General features: G+C 44.8%; 1 protein-coding gene across 1 annotated transcript in view; it reads left to right on the top strand.

The window, feature by feature from the left end:
* Positions 1-19491, top strand: part of DNAH1 (dynein axonemal heavy chain 1) — a 1256292-nt gene that overhangs the window by 70189 nt on the left and 1166612 nt on the right. Inside the window, exon 2 of the mRNA XM_085624793.1 lies at positions 5340-5596. Coding sequence (XP_085480919.1) covers positions 5375-5596 — 222 coding nt within the window. The 5' untranslated portion in view covers positions 5340-5374. The remainder of the gene's footprint in view (positions 1-5339; positions 5597-19491) is intronic.

The raw sequence follows: 19491 nt of genomic DNA, 5'->3' as shown, positions 1-19491 counted from the left end.
TGTGGATAAACCTGTCCACAAAAGTGATCGATATATAGATGTATCCAAGTGTGCGTGCCTGTTATATGTACTGTTGAGTACTATGAATATACCTCCAGATCACTGTGTTGTTGTAGCAACTTACTGACCATATTTTAGTCAAAGACTACTCTTTTTTTTTTCCCTTTAAACAACGGGTGCTCGCCTCCTACAGGGTACCTGACAAGTTCTTTTGTCCCATCTGCAGTTAATATCACCCGCTCACTGTTTCTGTGCTGCCAGTTAGGGAGCACACAAGCCTGCACTCTTAGAGAAAAAACTTGCATCATCTTTATTTGGTGTATACATCTCCAGGGGTAGTACATCGGTCCCATCTAGTTTGCCCCTCAATAGCACATCTACCATCCGGGTCTAATATTCTATGCATAACTTTAATTGGTATTTCAAATGTTATGCATATCTCAACACTGGTGTGTGGTGTATAGGAAGCATGATATAGACTGCCCCTCGATTCCTTTCGAACGTTTGCATTCTTCTATCTTGTCTACCATATGTGTCTCCTGCAGTAACACAGAATGCACCCTCTGTCTTTTGAAATACATTCTCACCCTTCATATTTCATAACTGCAGTTCAGACATATGAAATTCCATGTCATAAACTTAACACTAATTTCAACTCAGACGATGTCCCATGTCCTCCTCTCTCAGTATACTCCGACCGATGCCTCTCGCTAAATATCTGGCCCCACCTTCTGTTGTAGGTGTCATTGTCTTGTCTCTCACTTGTGTTGTTTCGGATATCATACCTCCCCTTCATTAAGGTAGTCTCGTTTGGGGCACGGCCCTGTCTGCATTTTATTAGAAAACATTTCAGTGTCTCACGTACCCCACCCTTGCACTTCTCCCAAATAACTTTCAATGTTTAAAATCCACAGAAGTGTTGGAGCATAATGAAACACTCTTTTGCACAGGATCTCCTCCCATCTAGCTCCAAGCCAGTGAGTTAACTAGGATGAGGCAACAGAGGGGCCTCTACTTGAATTAGGAGAGCTGACCACACTAGAGCTTTTACAGCATAAAGTTCAGAATGATGACCCATTGCCTCTTTCTTTCCACTTAGAATCTCTATGCCACCATAGATTTTACAAATACTTTGCCAAATCAGTGTACCATGGATCGTGACCCAATGTTTATTCCTCGCCATTTAGGTTAATTGGTTGTCTGCAGCCTCATGTGTATTGCGCTGCCAGAAGAGATTGATAAATGTCTTTGATGGTGGGCATGCCCAAACCCTTTGTCAGTGTACTGTCTTGTGGCCCTACAGTCCTTCCACTTCCTGACCGTGCTTCATTGTATTCCTTGCCAGTGACCAGAGAATCTAAGCCAATATCTTGGGGGGGGGGGGTCATCATTCTGTTTCTTGAAAGTGTGGTAATTGGCTAGTTGCATTGTTGTTCCATATTGTCCATAGGCCTGATCCGGTTCCATAAAAAACAGGATTTTATTTCGATCTATCACCGGCAGTCTTCCCTGGAACAGTAGCATATAATTGTATCCCAAGTCTCTCAGTTTACTCTGTACAGTTTGATACAATCATCTTTGCACTTCATGGATGTAGTCTGGTAACGGGAGCAATGGTGCATTTTAATATTTTGTATAGCATGATCTTCTAGATGCCTGTGATTAAGTAATCTGCAAACTATTCGTTTTGACGATGCTCCCAGCTTCAGTGGTGGGACCTGTGTCTTTTGAGCTCTTTCCGCAGAACACAGTTTGGATAGTCTTCCTGGTTTCAAAGTTTGCAGTATCAAATCCCTCCATGAACAGTGATTAGTTTTTGATCCTCCGCCTCCTCTGAGAGCACCACAAGACGGATATAATTATTTTAAGAGCGTTCCTCTACCTCTTCAGTTCTTGTCTCTATTGTCCTGTCAGTGTATCCAGTCCTGCCACTTTACTTTATAGTTCTGGGATGTTACTGCTGGCTTACTTTGAAATGCTGCCACATCTATGACCATTTCAGAGACCTACCTTCCACAGATCTGTCCTTTCTAGATTTAGATGAGTTACTAATGTTTCTATTCTGGTCTGCATTGGTGGTCTTCTTTTTATTTGTTGCTAATGGGTCTTTGATGATGAGCCTGTTTCCTTGGGCATTACTTTGGTATCTCCCATGGTCATCTCTCTCAACTCTTTTGTGGTAAATGTAGTTTTATAGGTATCCATTTTATTAGTGTTGGCTTGTTTACCCAGATTGTCCTTTTCCATATTTACTTGTGTACTGCACTTCTGAAGATTGGATCGTGATACCAGTTCACTGAGAGTATGTCTATGCAGTTGTCTTCAAGTGGGCCATAAATGTTCCTGCCCAATGCTCCTATCAGTGCTAGTTATTGACAATTGAGCAACAGTTGGTAGCCCCAGCGTGTCAAAGCTAAGAAGTCATTCATCTTGTAGCAGTTCTAGTCTGGGCGCTAATTTGTGTTGGTTCCAGTATCTCACCTAGCCCTTCATACTCTATCTGAGGTGTCCACGTTCGCAGCTGCACCTTCCATTTTATTAGAAAATGTCACAGTCTCATCTGCCCAACTCCTAAACTTACCACAAATAATTTTCTGTGTCTAAAGGCACAACAGTATTTAAGCATCACCACAAACCATTGTTTATTTAATCCTAGCCATTAATGTTTCAACATTCAGATAGATAGTTCATGTCTTGCATCATTTCTCCTGCAATTTTCACATCTACATTCTCCCTCACATTGCAGTTCAGGCCAGATATTATGTATTCACAATGTGAACAAGAACATGAGATGGACCTTGGTACTGTGAGTGACTCATCAACATTAGTTGAGGAAAATATAATTTCTCCACCTTAGAGGTTTTCAAAGCATAGTGGGTGTTGCGTTGTGCTGCTGGTCATCGCTGAGTAAACCAGAGAAGCCCTCTTTGTCATGTAGCTGATTACTTTCACACCACTATCCGATCAGATTAGTCTGAAGTCTCACTGTTTATGCAAGCCTCACTCATATGAGGCAGCTACACGTGCCATAAATACTAGCTTGTTGCCACAAAATGTACGGCAGCTGCAGGTAGAAAAGACCATTAGTATTATTGCCTAAAGACAAACGACCAAAAAGTCCTACTTGGATGGTCACAGTGAGTGCTGAACAGAGGGAAGGTCATGCTCATGGAAGAGGGCGCCTCACGCACAAAATTGTGTCATGCTTCATCATCAGCAACCTCTCCCTACTCTGGGAGGACAGTACTTCCAGGGTGTACTCTACCTCCTGTTGGCCTCAGGAGAGAGTTCGTAGATAAAAGCTACTGGACAATAGAGGGTTCCAGGTCAGTGAATTAAGAAGACTTTAATGTATCCTGGCTATTTGTCTTTATTAGGGGGTACATTAGGTAGGGTTAAAAACTAATGGGGGGATAATGTAAGATCAATAACTTACACCGCCATCAGGATCAGGCCAACATGTTTCTGCCCGTCTTAGAAGCCCATATGGGTCTGGAGCATTCCTCAGGGCCAAGGATCCCCAACTTCCTCTAGGGGGCCTATTTTCCTGCTTCCTTAGTAAGGATGAAAATGAAAAATTGTTACTAATGTGCTCAGGTGAGTCCTACCTGAAAATGCACAAGGAGAATGACACTAGATTATAGGGGATACGGATTTCTTCAAGTAGGATTATTCGGGAAATACTTTCTTCTTACATGGTCCCTCGCCTAGTAATTTCATTTTTGATTTTTTACTTTCAAAATATGCATAACCACATTCTTATCACACTTCTAGGAAATTCAGATTGGCCAAAGTAATATCTTGGGAACTGAACATGCCAGGGAGTTAACTGTTTGTAACGGGAACTCGCAAATTCATACTCAAAATATGGGGTTCGTATATAATATCTGATTATGATATTTTCATTTATATTTTTCAGTTTACCTAGATGTGAACGTTTTGCCTTTTAGAAGACATAAATTTTAGCTGCGATTTGTAGTTATTGATAAGCTTGCCTTGTTCTCACAGCAAGATATTTTTTTTAGATAAGGGCTCCTGGGCCTATCCTCTGTTCAGTTTAAATAAAAATGGCCTGCATCTTCTACTTCTATCTAGCATGCAAGACCTAAAATACAGCAAATTTAATGCTCTTATTTTATGGTATGTTGCTTTTATCTTAGTTGAAAACCTGAGCTACAAGATTTAAATTATGCAGATACATGCATTCTTTTGCCATGGAGTTGGAAAATGCTATCTCTATTACACGGTTCAAGCCTGTTCCTATAGTTCACTCACCTAGTATTTTCCTACTATGGCAAATGAGTACAATTTTCCCGTGGATTTCTTCTGAAAAGTTTGACGGGTTTGGTAGTGTGCTCCAGTCGTGTTGTAGCAGGCATGCCTCAATGCAGTGCTGCATGAAAATATAGTTATACCTATTATCCTCATTTTAGTAGGGAAAGTGTGATAGATTTTGCATGTCTCTACAGAGAATGATTATGTGCTTGATCCTGTGTTTAAATTTTTTTTTTTAGAAGACCGTGTTCAAGAGTAGGGCCATTCTGGATTTGAGGTTCCTCCTTTGACAAGACAGTCTGAGTTTTGATTGTAGAGCGATTCTCCTGTTTAATCTATCGCCTGGTGGCTAATGCAGTGATCTTTGAATGAGGCTCTTCTAACGGATGGGGCACCAGTGCAAAAGTTTGAGGGCAGGAGTCATGTGGTCACTTATGCCCATGTTTAACACCTGTCTAGGTGCTGCATTTTGGAGGTTTTGTAATTTGCTGACCAGGTATCTTGAAAGATTATTACAGCGTCTATTCTCTTAGTGACAAGACCAGAGCTCTTGAGGCCAGGACCCTGTATGAGAGTCCCAGGTAAGGGAAGGTCCTGAATAGGATTATCTTGGTGAACGATGCACTCTTGAACAGTTGGTTAACCTGAGTTTGGAGTGAGATGTTGGCGTCCACACCTAGGTTCTTTACTTCTGTAGAGGGTGTAATGGGGTTGTCCAATTTTATTAGGTGAGGTGGTGGCCTGTTATGAGATACCCGGAACAAAATTATGGTAATGATTGTCTCCTGTAGCACTTTACAATTTAGATCCGTAAATAGTGTGTTTTGAGTGAGCCACCTAGATTGCTCTAAAACGTTAGATCTTTGGGCTATATGCAAGTCACTACTGCTGAACTCCCAGTTTTAAAAGCTCTGGTCCATTGGATTAATTTTGTGTTTTTGCTTCCTTAACCAATAACTTTCTGAATAAGAGTGCCATCTGCATTGTAACCCACAGTTAGTTCCAGCAGAGATTACAGCTATTCAATGCAGTGCAGGCACTGATGCCTTCCATTTTCTCCCTAGATACATTTGCCTTTCTTCACTGAGGGAAAATCAAGATGGATAAAAACAAAAGAAACTTGTCTCACTCACTGGGGCGGGTGCCCTACAGTCCACAAACCACAATGCTACCTCATCCAGCGGCCAAAGTGAATGTGTCTGGGGCTGATGTTCAAGATGCGAGCACCAGTAAGAGGGCATCCAAAAGGAAGTATCCTGTCATAAAAGAGCGAGGATTTTATTCAGACATCTTGACTCGTGGTGCCGCTGATGTCCTGGGAGTGAGTATGAGACATTGATATGCTCCTGCCATGTGTAACAGTGCTGTGTTCATTCTGTTGATTCATGTTTTTTTCATATTGAATTATAGTATGTATTTATTTATCTATTTGTGTTATTTGATATAGCGTGAGCCTAGCCACTTAGCAACATAGAGCTTTACATGTAACTAATTTGAGAAACTATATGGAACATATTTACATTTGCTCATAACATTTTAGAGTAAAGCATATTAGAGGATAGCTTAAAGGAGCACAAACTAGAACATAAAGAGAAGTAGTACCTTAGTCAGTGAAGCACCGTTTGACGAGGTGAGCTATTAATTCTTTGCAGAAAGCCAGCTGATTGCAGTTTTCTAATTCTACTGTTTTCAGACCCATTCCTAGCTAAGTTTGCTCCAGAGAGCATATACAAAATTTGTTCCACTGTTGTTTATCTAATTGCTCCTTTTTTAGCGGTAACAGTGAAATGTGTTCTTATCTGACACACTATCTATTAGCTCACATAACTATGTATTATAACTCTCTACTTTTAGTTTTACTGAAAGAAAATATATATAATTAAATAGCCCTGAAGCCTCCAAGGAAAGGAAGGGTCTCTACTGACCGCACCTTCTATTTCCCAAAAAGATCAAGAATCCCAGACCCATTATAAGGGATCAAAACCAAGAGGGTATGCAGTTCCTAATGAGGCAAAAGGAAGCTAGGTGCGATGAGAAGGAAAGAAAAGGTTGTCCCCTAGGAAAATAGGGAGAGGGGGATCCCTCCTTTCGGAATTAGGGCCCTCACACATCCTGCCAGCTGGGTGTCATGCTTCATCATAGGGCTTGCTCCTCGTTAGGTAGGCGCTGCAATACCTGACGGGCACCCTATGAGGGGCACTTTGGCAGAAATCTTTTATTCCTTACCGTATGGTGCCATGGGTGTAAGGGACGTAAAAGTGTAGATGTGCTAACGTGGAGGTCAGTAGACAGTGCGAGGATAAAACAGGAAGTGGAAGTCCAAACAGAATAATTTTAATGAACTTGGCTTCCAACCTGGTTAAAAATATATAGAGTGGCCCTTTCCTGATATAATGTGTCAGCATATTACGCTCAACTTCATGTGGTCAATGTGTTTCTTTCCTATGTGTCAGAATGATCTGGCGGCAATTCTTCAGGGCCTAGAAAGGATTGTCAATCTACACTATTAGTGGTGTTCTGGTTTACTAACTGTGATATACCACACAGTGCACCTAAAGATGTGGTACCTGTCGATGCGATGGCCAACCCCAAAACAATTGGTGACTGGCACCATCAACTCCCGGCAGGTCAAGATACCTGGACTTTCCAGTGTCGTATGAACCACAAGCTTGGCGGACGACCTACCCACACGCTGCCGGGAGGTATAAGGGATCCCTTCAAGCTGTTAAAGCTGGGTCATCAAGCATGTTTCAACAATATGTCAAGTATATGTTTGTGAAATCTGAGAACTGTTTCAATTAATCTTTGCTTATTTGGTTATGCACTGTAGACCACCGGGTTAACAGGTATGCTTTGCAGTTGGACAGTATGAACAATGTATAATCAGTGGTTCCTTGATGGTTTGTAAATGAGTAACTGTTGTTTACCAAATATGCCCAAGGAATTTAGGCTACTATTGTTATTTTTAAATGTGTCAATCACTGCCAGTGGATCATGCCTCTTTTAGCGTAGTAAAGCTAAGAGGTAAGGCTTAATCTAAGACCTCGATTACAAGTTAGACAGATATATGTGCGGAGATTCCGAGTGGCCATAAATTACATTACCTCGTGGTACCTCTGCACATATGTCTACCTATTATGAATTAAACCCATGGATTATGGAATGACTGTGTGGCCCCTGCTATACCACAGCAAATTGTAAATATCTGCGACAATGATGCAGGGCGGGGAGGGGTGCAGATGGGAATAGAGAGGGTGTTGTGTTGTGTCAGGGGGTAGCATTATATGCTCCTTTGTGCCTGGGTAGGGGTGAGACAAGCCTCGGGGACCATGCCTTCTTGCACTTCAGTCCATTCCCCATGCAATTTTACTGCCCAGTAGACCTGGGTCCAGTGTTTCTGCACCTTGGAGATCCAGGTGTGGGAACATCTGTCCACTCTAATTGAGTCTTGTGGAGGTCCACATGAGAATTTGACTTCTCCTAAGTAGTACGCCTGACCTAAGTGGTGTGTAGGAGTTAGCAACTGAGGTGTCAAATAGAACTTAACAAAGGTCCAGCTAGGACTCTAGTTAAGAGAGAATGAAGGTTTTTATTTGCACTATAAAAATGATAATCATCAAAGGAGGCATTCTTCATCCGGGATATAACCTCTTGATGTACTGCTGCTTCTTTTAGGCACTATCAATGCTGTAACGTTGAGCTGTGCAGGCCATATTAACTGTAGGGTAATGCTGAAAATTAGCAATATTCTCTTTGCAAGGTGCATGCCCCCCAAAACTGAGTTTACTGAGTCTCTAAGCTGCAACAGATTATTTCAGTCTTTTGTGGACAAGAGAAAGTGTGTAAACATCACTTTTAGCAACTTCCAGTAAAGTCACTTGTAGTTCTGCGATCAAGGTTCTTAGTGACTGTCGCTCAAATGGAAAGTGCTACAACTGAGTCTCAGTTTCTCTCCAGACAAAGAGTAGATAGATGGATCAGCAGCCAGGGTAAATGCTGCAGTGCTTGGTATTTGCTAACACCATGAATCTCACCAACAAATACGCCAATCAAAGGAATCATTGAAACAACTTCCTTTAAGGTTTGCTAACAGGCCAGTTGGATTTGGTAATAAAGTAATCTCAGCTCAAATTTTGAGATGAAAGTCATCTATTCCAATGCCTAGAAATGTCATGGGCCCAAATCTCAAAGGCTCCGGTGGAAGGTGTGGTAGCTTCCCTTAACTCTCCTCTTGGACAGCTGGTCACGAGATATGGGAGCCACAAAAGTCAGATGGATTCTTTCCCCTTCAGTAGAGACAGGTTGAAGGCTCTTGCAGGAATTCCGTATTTTCAAGTCATCACCCAAAAAACACAAAAACACAACCTGTGCTTGCCAAATCCCAAACTGCTAGAGGTGTACAAGAAGACAGAGAATTAAAGGAGCAAAGCTGCTGCTAACCATGCAAGTTTTTTTGCTGAGGTGCGTCCAGATGGGCTTTTTCCTAATTGTTTTTTTAAATATATTTTATTATTTTCATAAATTAAAATACAGAAGAGCAAAGGGTGAAAGAGTGCACATTACATCAGGAACATTTGATATAGGTAAAGTCTTCAGACAGGATACCCAAAGTTTTAGAATGCACTGTTTGTTCAACTACAGGTGAAACACACATTAGACTGTTTTTGTTCATGTTCAAAGATGAGCTGGGTGGCTCTTGGGGGATTGTTGTCAGATTTTAAAGTTAGTTGCAACAGGATGGCGTCACACCCTGATTCTCTTGTTGCTCTTCCATGCTTGTAATTCAGCTGCTGTCTCACCAAGTCCTCTGTCTCAGCCCAAACCCTTCTTAATGCCATTTGAGGACTAAAGGAGCAAAGATTGACTCCAGTGAGTTCGCGATGCCCTTCCTGGCCATTGCTAGTGCTAAATCAATCATCTTCTAGGTAGTAGTCCCAGGAGGCATGTTCATGGTGTGCGTGGAATCTGTCTTCTTGTCCATTCTGCCAACAATTCCACTTCTTTCTCCCCAAAAGACTGCACTACAGGGCCATGTCATATGATAAAATTTTGCACCGTCTCCGCACATCTGTGATATCTTCCCTCCACCACCTGGGAACATACAATGCAATCTTGCCTGTGTCAGATAAGTACTGTATAGAAAAGTAAATAGAACGAATTTAAGTTAGGCATTTCTGAAGACCTATCGGGTACACCTGAGGGTGGTTGCTCCGTCCCAGTCAGTGAGGTCACTCTCCAAATCATCCATCCAATTAGTTTTGAGGCGCAAGAGATCTAATTTTTGCTCTGTTCTGATGGCTTTGTATAAATTTGTATCCATATTCCGCTCCGCCACATGTTAGAAGGATTTTAAATGCTTTCCTGTCTACGGCTCAGATTGAGCTTGTTCCTAAGTCCCTATTATAGCCTTTCAAATGGCTGGATATGAGAGAATCTGTCCTGGGAAGCCCATACTCTTCCCATTTTTCTGCAAATGTTCTCAGTAGGCAAGAGTATCATGCCCTACCTGTACGACCCCCACTCTGCTCCATTGTGGATGGCCCACTGTATTCTTCGCCTTCCTAAACAGAGATAAGGAGCAAAGTGGAATCTCTGGTGCATAAGCCACCTGCTGTGTGTGTTTTGTAGGCGCCAGCAGTATCTGGCTTCTTCCTATTGTTTCATTCCTTGCTCTTAGGATATTGCCCATGGTCTAAATTAAATAGCATTATGGTTTCATATTTAGGAACAAAATCACATTTTGATGCAAAATCACACTTGGTGCAACATCAACAGCGGAAAATGTTTTAGGGGCAAACATCACAGAAGAAAAAGCATATTTACGTGCATAAACACTTCTAGGTGCAACATCTACAGGTGCGTGCAACATCTACAGGTGCGTGGAAACACTTTTGGTTAGTACAAATCACATTGAGGTGCTAAATCACACTTGGTGTACAGTAACAGGAATGTGCAAACACATGCAGGTGAAAAAATTGCTTTTTACGCAACACTAATAAAGGAGTGTGGAGACACTTTCAGGTACAAAAACATATGGAGAAGAAAAAAATCACTTTTAGGTGCACGAATCAACAGTGATTCAATGTGAGCAGGACTTGGTATGGCATATAGTTTAAAACTTACTCCGCACAAAGAGATAATGTAAGTAAGTTGTCACATGAGGTGTGAAAGATGTGCATCAGTATGGCATCACATTTGCTTGAAAGTACATTATGGTGCAAAATCGCTTTGTGCGCACTAGCATGTTGAAAATGTTTAGTAGAATGCGACACATTTAGGAGGAAAAACACATTTAGGTGTAAAACCATCTTTAGTGTAGTATCACAGGAGAGTGGATTGATCAGATCAGAATACGCTTTATTCGATTTAAAAAGTGTTAAACCATAAAAGCACAATACATATTAAGACAGCATACATTACATCACGATAATTTGAATAAAATGGGTTAAAAAAGAACTCAGACAATTTAGGAAAGAGGAGGACCGTCCATTGTCATCCGGTATCTAACCACCCCTTTCAGATACTTGGCAATATGATCAGTCACGGGTCCATCATTCAAATATTGCAACTTTAAAAAGGCAGGTCGACATTGTCTCAGGCCATACCACTTTAAAATAGGTAAAATCCATTTTGTCCTAAATGTAGAATAAAATTTGTAAAAAAACATAACATGAATTGTCGACTGAGCAGAGATATTATCACACGGACATAAACATAGAGAGCGAGACCAATCGTTAATGTTTGGAAAAGTGACCCTGATGTGAAAAATACCAAGGCGTAAACGGGTCAGTAACAACCTATCATAGGCTCCTGTGGTATTTAATAAGTATGGTTGTATTCCTGAGTGAGTCAGAAGTAGTTGGTGTACTCTCACTGACGGTTTCACAATGTTAGTAGCTAAATTAATAGTCTCCAAGTGATCTAGACATAATGATTTTAGATTATTTCTGGTGACCTTATTCAAACTATCTGGGTTAGAAAAATACTCGGGTGTCGTAAATCCTCTAGGAAATTTTTAACATGGGTCAACCAGGGAATGCGGTCTGCCCCATCAAGGGACAGGCAATCGCTGATCAAGTCCCTGTTCAGGCTAGTAGAAATACCGGTCCAAGCCTTATGCCACAGCAGGATAGGCTGCAGTTTAATTAGATCCGAAAGATAGGGCAAACCCAGCTCAGCGTGGCGTATGAATATGGCTGTACTATTAGGGATCACTAGGAGATATCTTAAAAACCTATTTTCTACTAGCTGCAGGCATTCGACATTAGCATAACCCCAGATGCCCGCTCCATACATAGCAATCTGTGTACATTTAGCTTTGTAGATTGTTAGTAGATCAGCGATTGAGCGCCTTCCTAATTTACTGGCAAAGTGGATCAATTCACCAGTTGCTTTACAAAATAATAATTTTCTAGATTCTATGGCTTTAGCCCATAGACCCCTTCTTTCAAATACAATGCCCAAGTAAGAAAAATGAGTAGTAAATTCGAGTTTCCTATTATCAATGAAGATATCTCGGCACTTGATACTGGGCTTACAGCATTTCATTGTGAATGTTTTTTTTTATATGTACATGGAGGTCAAGGTTTGACATATAGGCAGAAAAGCTAGAGATGACTTTTTGTAAGCCAAGCGGGGTACGAGCCAATAGGACAGCATCGTCTGCATATAACAATTTCTCCGATTGGTCGTCTATTTATGCATGGTAGATCCTGACAGTCGCTACTTAGTTTTGCACCAAGACTGTTAATATAAAGGGTAAACAGGAGGGGTGCTAGCATGCACCCCTGCCTCACCCCCTTCTTTACAGGGAAGCTGTGGCTGAGTTCGCCGCCTCTTCCATAGCGCCTCCGGGCCCAGGCATCTAGGTAGAACTGTTTAAAACATTTAGGATGGGTGTATCAACCCCCATGGTCTCTAAAATGCTCCATAGCTTCTGGTGGTTGACACAATCAAAAGCTGAACTCAAATCAACAAAACATAAAAATAGACTCCCCCTTTTGGCCTGTACATATTTTCCCAGCAGTAGATTCAAATTCAGACTCTGTTCGACGGTTCCCACGCCTTGATGGAAACCGTACTGTAGTTCTAAAATTATTCCCTTTTCCTCCACCCAGAGCTGGAGGCGGTTTAAGACGACACAACCGGCCACCTTTGAAAAAGCGTCCAATAGTGATATTGGTCTATAGCAGGACGGGTCGTCACGGTTACCTTTTTTAAAAACAGGGACAAATATAAACTCCGTCCAGGTGGGTGTAAATCCCAAGGTAGAGCAAGCCTTTAGGACCAGAGCTAACAAGGGTCCCCAGAGCGCTGGACTTGATTTAAATAAATTCAATGGTATACTATCTGGTCCCGGGGCCTTACCACCCACGCTTCAGTTTATAGCTAAAATCACCTCCTGGGCATCAAAATCGATTTCAATTGGAAGATAATTTGAGGAGTTTATGCTTGAGGCCTCTTTGTTTTGGGGATCCGCCAGGTTGTTATAAAGACCAGAAAAGTGAGTCACCCATTTATCCTCCCCTATTGTGATTTCAATGCTGGGCGAATTACCCAAAGCAAAAAAAGGGGCATTCACGGCCTTCCAAAAACCTTTCATGTCTTTCAGACCTGCTGCTAATTTTAGGTTTTGCCATAGTTCTAGCTTTATGGCCGACTTGCGTCCCTTAAGGGATATCTTGTAAGCTAATCTAGCCCTTTTTATTGCTCCTCGATCTTTTATGGGCTTATGTAAGGCAGTTATCAGGGCTGCATGAGCTTTTGAGCATTTAGAGTCGAACCAGCCACTCCTCTTATCTGCCCGTTTTTTGCTTTTTACCCGTAATCTATTTTGTATGGACTGGGATATATTTATGAAGGAGCTAAGAATGTCAGATTTGTTAGCAGTTTCGTCGCGGCAGACCATGAAGTCGTCTTTACAAATAGTTAAAAGGTGCTTACATAATTCGGATGAATTGACGCCTGCCCATTTGACTGTATAGCCATTTTGTCTGTTAATAACAATATCTTCCACCTTGGCAGGAAGATCTAGAAGGACGCTAATGGGGTAGTGGTCACTAAAAGCAACGGGATGTACTTTAAAATAGTGTATTCTGTCTGCGTATCTATTTGATACTAGTATGTGGTCTATAACTGAAGACAGGCCACGACCATTAAAAGTGCTACTAAAAGGAATTGGGAATAAACATACATTGTTAGCAAAACCCAGTTCCAAAATGTATTTTAACAAATTGAATTGGTCACCGGGAGCAGAATGTAAAAAATGGGACGAATCATTATCGTCATCTAGTTCAATACCATAGACATCTCCTACGGTATGTGGGCAGGGGCCACAATTAAAGTCCCCACCCGAAACTATGCAGTAGTCTTTGCCAGTACTCCTTTGTATATTATCCAAGTCTCTCTGCAGGTGCATTAGAATTTGTTCAGTGTCCCCAACGGGTATGTTATTATAAAAATGTATTAGGACTAAGTAATAAATATTGTCTATATTGATTTTAAGCACCTGATAATAGATCTTGGACTCCGCGAAGTCTATCTTGTGTGCATTTAATCTATAGGACACGTAGGTACTAAGGCCACCCTTATTCCTCCCCTGACTCGAAGAGACCGCTGGACTGAAGAATGTTTTATTACCATTAATATGTTGTATAGTATCAGTCCAGGTTTCTTGAGTGCATATAATGTCGAATTTATAAATACATTCCAGCCAGGCAGGGTTTGTCAGTTTGACTTTAAGGCCTGCCACATTCCAAAACAGAATTTCCATTTAATTAGTTCTGGGCCCAGGCTGAGATGCGCAATCGGTAGGGAAAAGGGCGGTGTAGGGGCCATCAAGGCTATTTGATATATCACTATGAGTGATGTCTGTGGTAAATTGAGTTGTTCCATTCTGGGTATTATAATTATTAGGAATGTCTCCTACCTCAATATCGACTTGCTCGACGTTAGCCGTGGGAACTATACATGGCGAAGTTATTCCCGGAGTTTGGGATTGAGCCACATTACTACCGCTATTACTAAGTCAATAAATGTCCTCCAGGGAAGAAAGCACCTCAGATCTGTTAATCAAGGATAGGCTGGGTTGGGAATAATTCATGGGGTAAACCGGGGTCTGCTGTCTTACATAGGAAGTATAGTGTGTAGGAGGATAAAAATAGCCCAAGGGCAGTACGTTTATACCATGATTGGTCACATGATTGGAACCCTGTCGGCGCAAGATCTCTTGTGTTAGGTTTGGTGTTCTAAATGTGAGAACAATGCAGTCGCCAGGGAACCTCTTATCTCTTTTCCCCACTGTTGGAAAACCACTCCCACACTAGAAGGGGTGGTGGTGGTCTTCCGGACACACTGTGGTAGCTTGGCTCGAGTGGTCAGGAATCAGGCTCCGTGCTAAGCATACAACATACCCAAACAATAACCATGCGTGCATCCGTTCCAAAAACGACTCTACACCGTAAAAATTATGAAAATAACTTTCTTTATCTGCTTTTTCTCTTAGTTGCTGATTGGAGAAAATAAATAACAATCACAATATACAAGCTTTTTAGAAAGTGCAGGACAAATAAATACTGGCTTACTGATTCAATAAATAGGGGTGATCATAAATACTGAAGGCATAAATAAAAGTGCAATACAGCCAGGCAATTAATTATTCTGAGGCAATAAATACTGTAACCAATAAATATTGTGCATCAATAAACACTGTGGACCAATAAATACAGTGGAACAATAAATAGGTTAAATACAATAAATACAGTGCCCCTAATAAATACTTAAAAGCTGACAGTGACACTCATGGATTCAGATCACTTTTGAATTCCTAAGGGCTGATTTGGCCCAGGCACAGCTTGTGGGGATGTGGAAGGCTTGGGGGTGTCTACTCCCTGGCTTGGTCAAGGCTGAGGCCTAAACTGAGGTAGATAAAGGGGGGAAATACCAGAGACCTGGCTCTCTCTCTCCACACAACTTCTCTAGATTAGTCCCAGTTCACCCCTGGCACAGTCAGGTTGGTTCCAGCACCTCCCTAGCCCCTTAGAGCAGTCTCTCAGGTCTCCACAGGGCCTTAGGCGCCCTCTACTCCACTTACTGCCCTTTTCCTGATGCTCCGACGCCGCTGGAGTCGGGTCGATGCCGTGAGGCGGTTCCAGCTCGATGTCGGCGGCCTCGGCCCAATGTCAGTTCTTTGACGACGCCGGCGGCGGCTCCGGTCTCGACGTCAGCGGCCTCGGTTCGATCTCGGCCTCCGATTCGATGGCGTCGGGCAGTCTTACTCGATGTCGACTTCGGGCGGCTCAGGTCCGATGGCGACCTCGGCTTCGATGACGTCGGCCGGCCTTGCCTCGATGTCGACTTCCGGCGGCTCCGGAGTGCGATCCTCACTCCCGACCTCCGGTGCTCCTCACAGGTTTCCGGCGACTCCGGAGTGCGACCTCCACTCCCGACCTCCGGCACGATTCTCACAGGTTCCGGCGACTCCGGAGTGCGATCCTCACTCCCGACCTCCGTTACCCTTCACCTCGGTCTCCGACGACTCCGGAGGGCGGACTTCACTCCTCCGATGACGCCGCTCACTCGACCTCAGGTGACTTCCTCCTCGACCTCTGGTATTCCTCACGACCTCTGACGGCGCCCTCTCTCGACCTCTGGCGGCTCCGGGTACGACGTCTGTTTTTCCAGTCAGCGCCGCTTCTCCACCTCGGGCTCCAGGTCTTAGGCTACTCGACGTCGGACTTCAGGGAAACCAGCTTCCAGGTCAGGATCTTGCTGTTCTCTTGTTTCTAAGGCCTGTTCCTGCTGTCCAGGTCCTCAGGATGGTTTTTCTGACTTCTTCCCACACAGGGCTCTAGGCTGGGCTCCGTCAGTAGGGACTAGTATCAAGGGTGGGTTTATGGACCCCACTCCAGGCACAAGTTTCCACCCCTGCTGCTTCACTCCTTCCTCCTTCCCGTTTGTGCTGCTCACTCTTCACCAGTCAGGTGCCAACTGCCAGCTCCAACTGCCAACTCTCTGTCTTAGCTTCCCAACATTCTAAACCGCCTTCAACTGTCACAGGGTTCTGGAAGGTGCTAGCAGGTTCCAGTGGATGCTGGTGATGTCACAGGTGGCCACCATTTTGTGCTCCAGGCCCTCAGACAGAAGTTTCAGGGGTAGGTAAAATGGCTCCCTGAATCTGCAGCAACACGAAAAAGTCTGGTGGTTCCCAAAAAGGAAAAATTCAAATAGGGTTTGAGGCAAAAGTGGGACAAAATAAATAATGATGAGGAGGGACCACCCAAAGGGCTGACAGGTCTAACACGCGTCCCCCCCAGCTGAAAGTGGGGAGAGCTACCCAACCCCTTGGGAGTTCTCCTCACTAAGGCGGAAATACCTTGAGAGACCGTCTGCATTGGCGTGGTCCACTCCAGGCCGATGTTCCACCTGAAAGTCCATTCCCTGTAGGGAAATAGACCACCTCAACAACTTGGGATTCTCTCCCTTCATTTGCATCAGCCAACGAAGGGGTCTGTGGTCGGTCTGAACAAGGAAGTGCGAGCCAAACAGGTATGGCCGCAACTTCTTCAGAGCCCATACCACTGCAAAGGCTTCACGCTCTATTGCACTCCACTTCTGTTCCCTGGGAAGTAGTCTCCGGGATAGGAAGACCACGGGTTGATCCAGACCCTCTTCGTTGAGTTGCGATAACACTGCCCCAATGCCATGTTCTGATGCATCTGTCTGGACAATGAACTCCTTGGAAAAGTCTGGGGCCCTTAAGACCGGGGCCTCGCACATAGCTTTCTTCAATTTCTCAAAGGCTTGCTGACAAGCCTCCGTCCAGACTACCCGTCGAGGTTGTTTCTTGGACGTGAGCTCCGTGAGGGGGGCTACGATGGTACCGTACCCCTTCACGAAGCGGCGGTAGTATCCCGTGAGACCCAAAAATGCTCGGACCTCAGTCTGTGTCTTGGGGGGTTCCCAGGCCATGATGGCCTCGATCTTCGCCTGGAGGGGTTGCACCGCTCCCCTACCCACCAAGTGTCCAAGGTACACTACCGACCCCTGCCCGATCTGGCACTTGCTGGCCTTGATCGTCAATCCAGCTTGTCTCAGGGCCTGGAGAACAGCTTGCAGGTGACGCAAGTGATCCTCCCAGCTGTTACTGAAGACGGCTATGTCATCCAGATAAGCAGCAGAGAAACTCTCCATTCCGGTGAGGATCTGGTTTACCAGGCGCTGAAACGTGGCAGGTGCGTTCTTGAGCCCAAAGGGCATCACACAGAACTGGTAGTGGCCATTGGGCGTGGAGAAGGCTGACCTTTCCCTTGCTCCATCAGTCAAAGAGATCTGCCAGTACCCTGAAGTAAGGTCAAAGGTACTTAGATATTGGGCAGCTCCCAGCCGGTCAATCAATTCATCCGCCCTAGGGATCGGATGAGCATCAGTTTTGGTCACTGAATTCAGTCCCCGATAGTCCACACAGAACCTCAGTTCTGGTTGGGCACCCGGTGGTGCAGCTTTTGGTACTAACACCACCGGACTGGACCAGGGGCTGCTAGAAGGTTCGATCACTCCTAGCTCCAGCATCTTAGTGACTTCACTATGAATGCTGGCCTTCACCTTGTCTGACATCCGGTAGATCTTGGACTTCACAGGTGGGCTGTCTCCTGTGTCCACGTCATGGACGCACAGGTGAGTCCTACCCGGGACAAGGGAGAACAACGAAGAGTACTGCCCCAGGACCTGGCGACAGTCCTCCTGCTGTTCAGGAGTTAGAGATGGGGAGAGAATCACTCCCTCCACCGACCCATCCTTCTCTTGAGACGCAAACAAATCGGGGAGGGGCTCGCTTTCCACGTCCTCTCCTCCGTCAGTCACCATCATCAAGATGACTTCGGGCCTCTCGTGGTGGGGTTTGAGGCGGTTGGCATGCAGCACCCGCAGGGGCTGACGAGGGGTCTTCAGGTCCACCAAGTAGGTAGCCTTACCCTTCTTCTCCAACACCTCAAAGGGTCCTGACCAGCGATCCTGGAGGGCACTAAGCTCTCCCGGTTCGATCACCCACACCTTCTGGCCAGGCTCCAACTCCACCGGGTGAGCATTGTGGTCATACCACGCCTTCATCACTGCTTGGCTGGCTTCCAAGTTGTCAGAAGCTTGCTTCCACAACTTAGCCATTTGGCTCCGGAAGGCCAGCATGTAGCTCACCACATCCTGGGGAAGCTTTCTGGGAGTTCTTTCCCATCCGTCTCTCACCAGGTTGAGAGGTCCACGTACAGGGTGCCCATACAGAAGCTCGAAGGGGCTGAAGCCCACTCCCTTCTGTGGCACTTCCCTGTAGGAAAAAAGTAAACAGGGTAGGAGGACGTCCCATTTCCTCCGCAGGCTTTCAGGCAGACTTCTGATCATGCCCTTCAAGGTTTTGTTAAACCTCTCCACCAGACCATTGGTCTGGGGGTGGTAAGGAGTGGTGAACCGGTATGTCACTCCACACTCCTTCCACATCGCCCGCATATACGCTGACATGAAGTTGGTCCCCCTGTCGGACACAACTTCCTTGGGAAAACCCACTCGGGTAAAGATTCCCATCAGGGCCCTAGCCACAACAGGTGCTGTTATGGTCCTCAGAGGTATTGCCTCTGGGTACCGTGTGGCATGATCCACCAGAACCAGGATAAACCTGTGACCAGCTGTAGTCGGTGGATCTAACGGACCCACAATGTCGATGCCCACCCTTTCAAAGGGGGTGCTAATGACAGGAAGTGGTTCCAGGGGAGCTTTCAGCTTCACCCCTGTTTTCCCACTGGCTTGGCAAGACACGCATGTCCGGCAGTAGGTATCGGACGACACTTTCATCTGAGGCCAATAAAAGTGTGGGACAAGACGGGCGAAGGTCTTGTCTTGCCCCAGGTGTCCTGCCAATGGTATCTCGTGAGCCAACTCCAGAAGGAAGGCTCGATAACGTTGAGGAACTACCAAGGCTCGTGACGATCCATGTAGGGGTGCCTTGGGCTCACTGTAGAGGAGGCCATCCTCCCAGTAAACACTGTAGTTCCCTTCAACGTTCCCTGCTGCCTGGGCTTCGGCCTGTCGCCTCAGCCCCTCAAGGGTAGGGCACTCCCTCTGGCCCTGGCAGAATTCCTCCCTGGACGGGCCTCCCTCCACGTGCCACTCGGCCGGGATGGGTAGGTCCTCCAGTTTGGTAACGTCCCCCACCGCAGACTCCTGGTCCAC

The sequence above is a fragment of the Triturus cristatus genome, chromosome 9, assembly GCF_964204655.1.
Source record: "Triturus cristatus chromosome 9, aTriCri1.1, whole genome shotgun sequence".
Classification (NCBI taxonomy): domain Eukaryota; kingdom Metazoa; phylum Chordata; class Amphibia; order Caudata; family Salamandridae; genus Triturus; species Triturus cristatus.
This window is presented reverse-complemented; position numbering and strand designations above follow the sequence as displayed.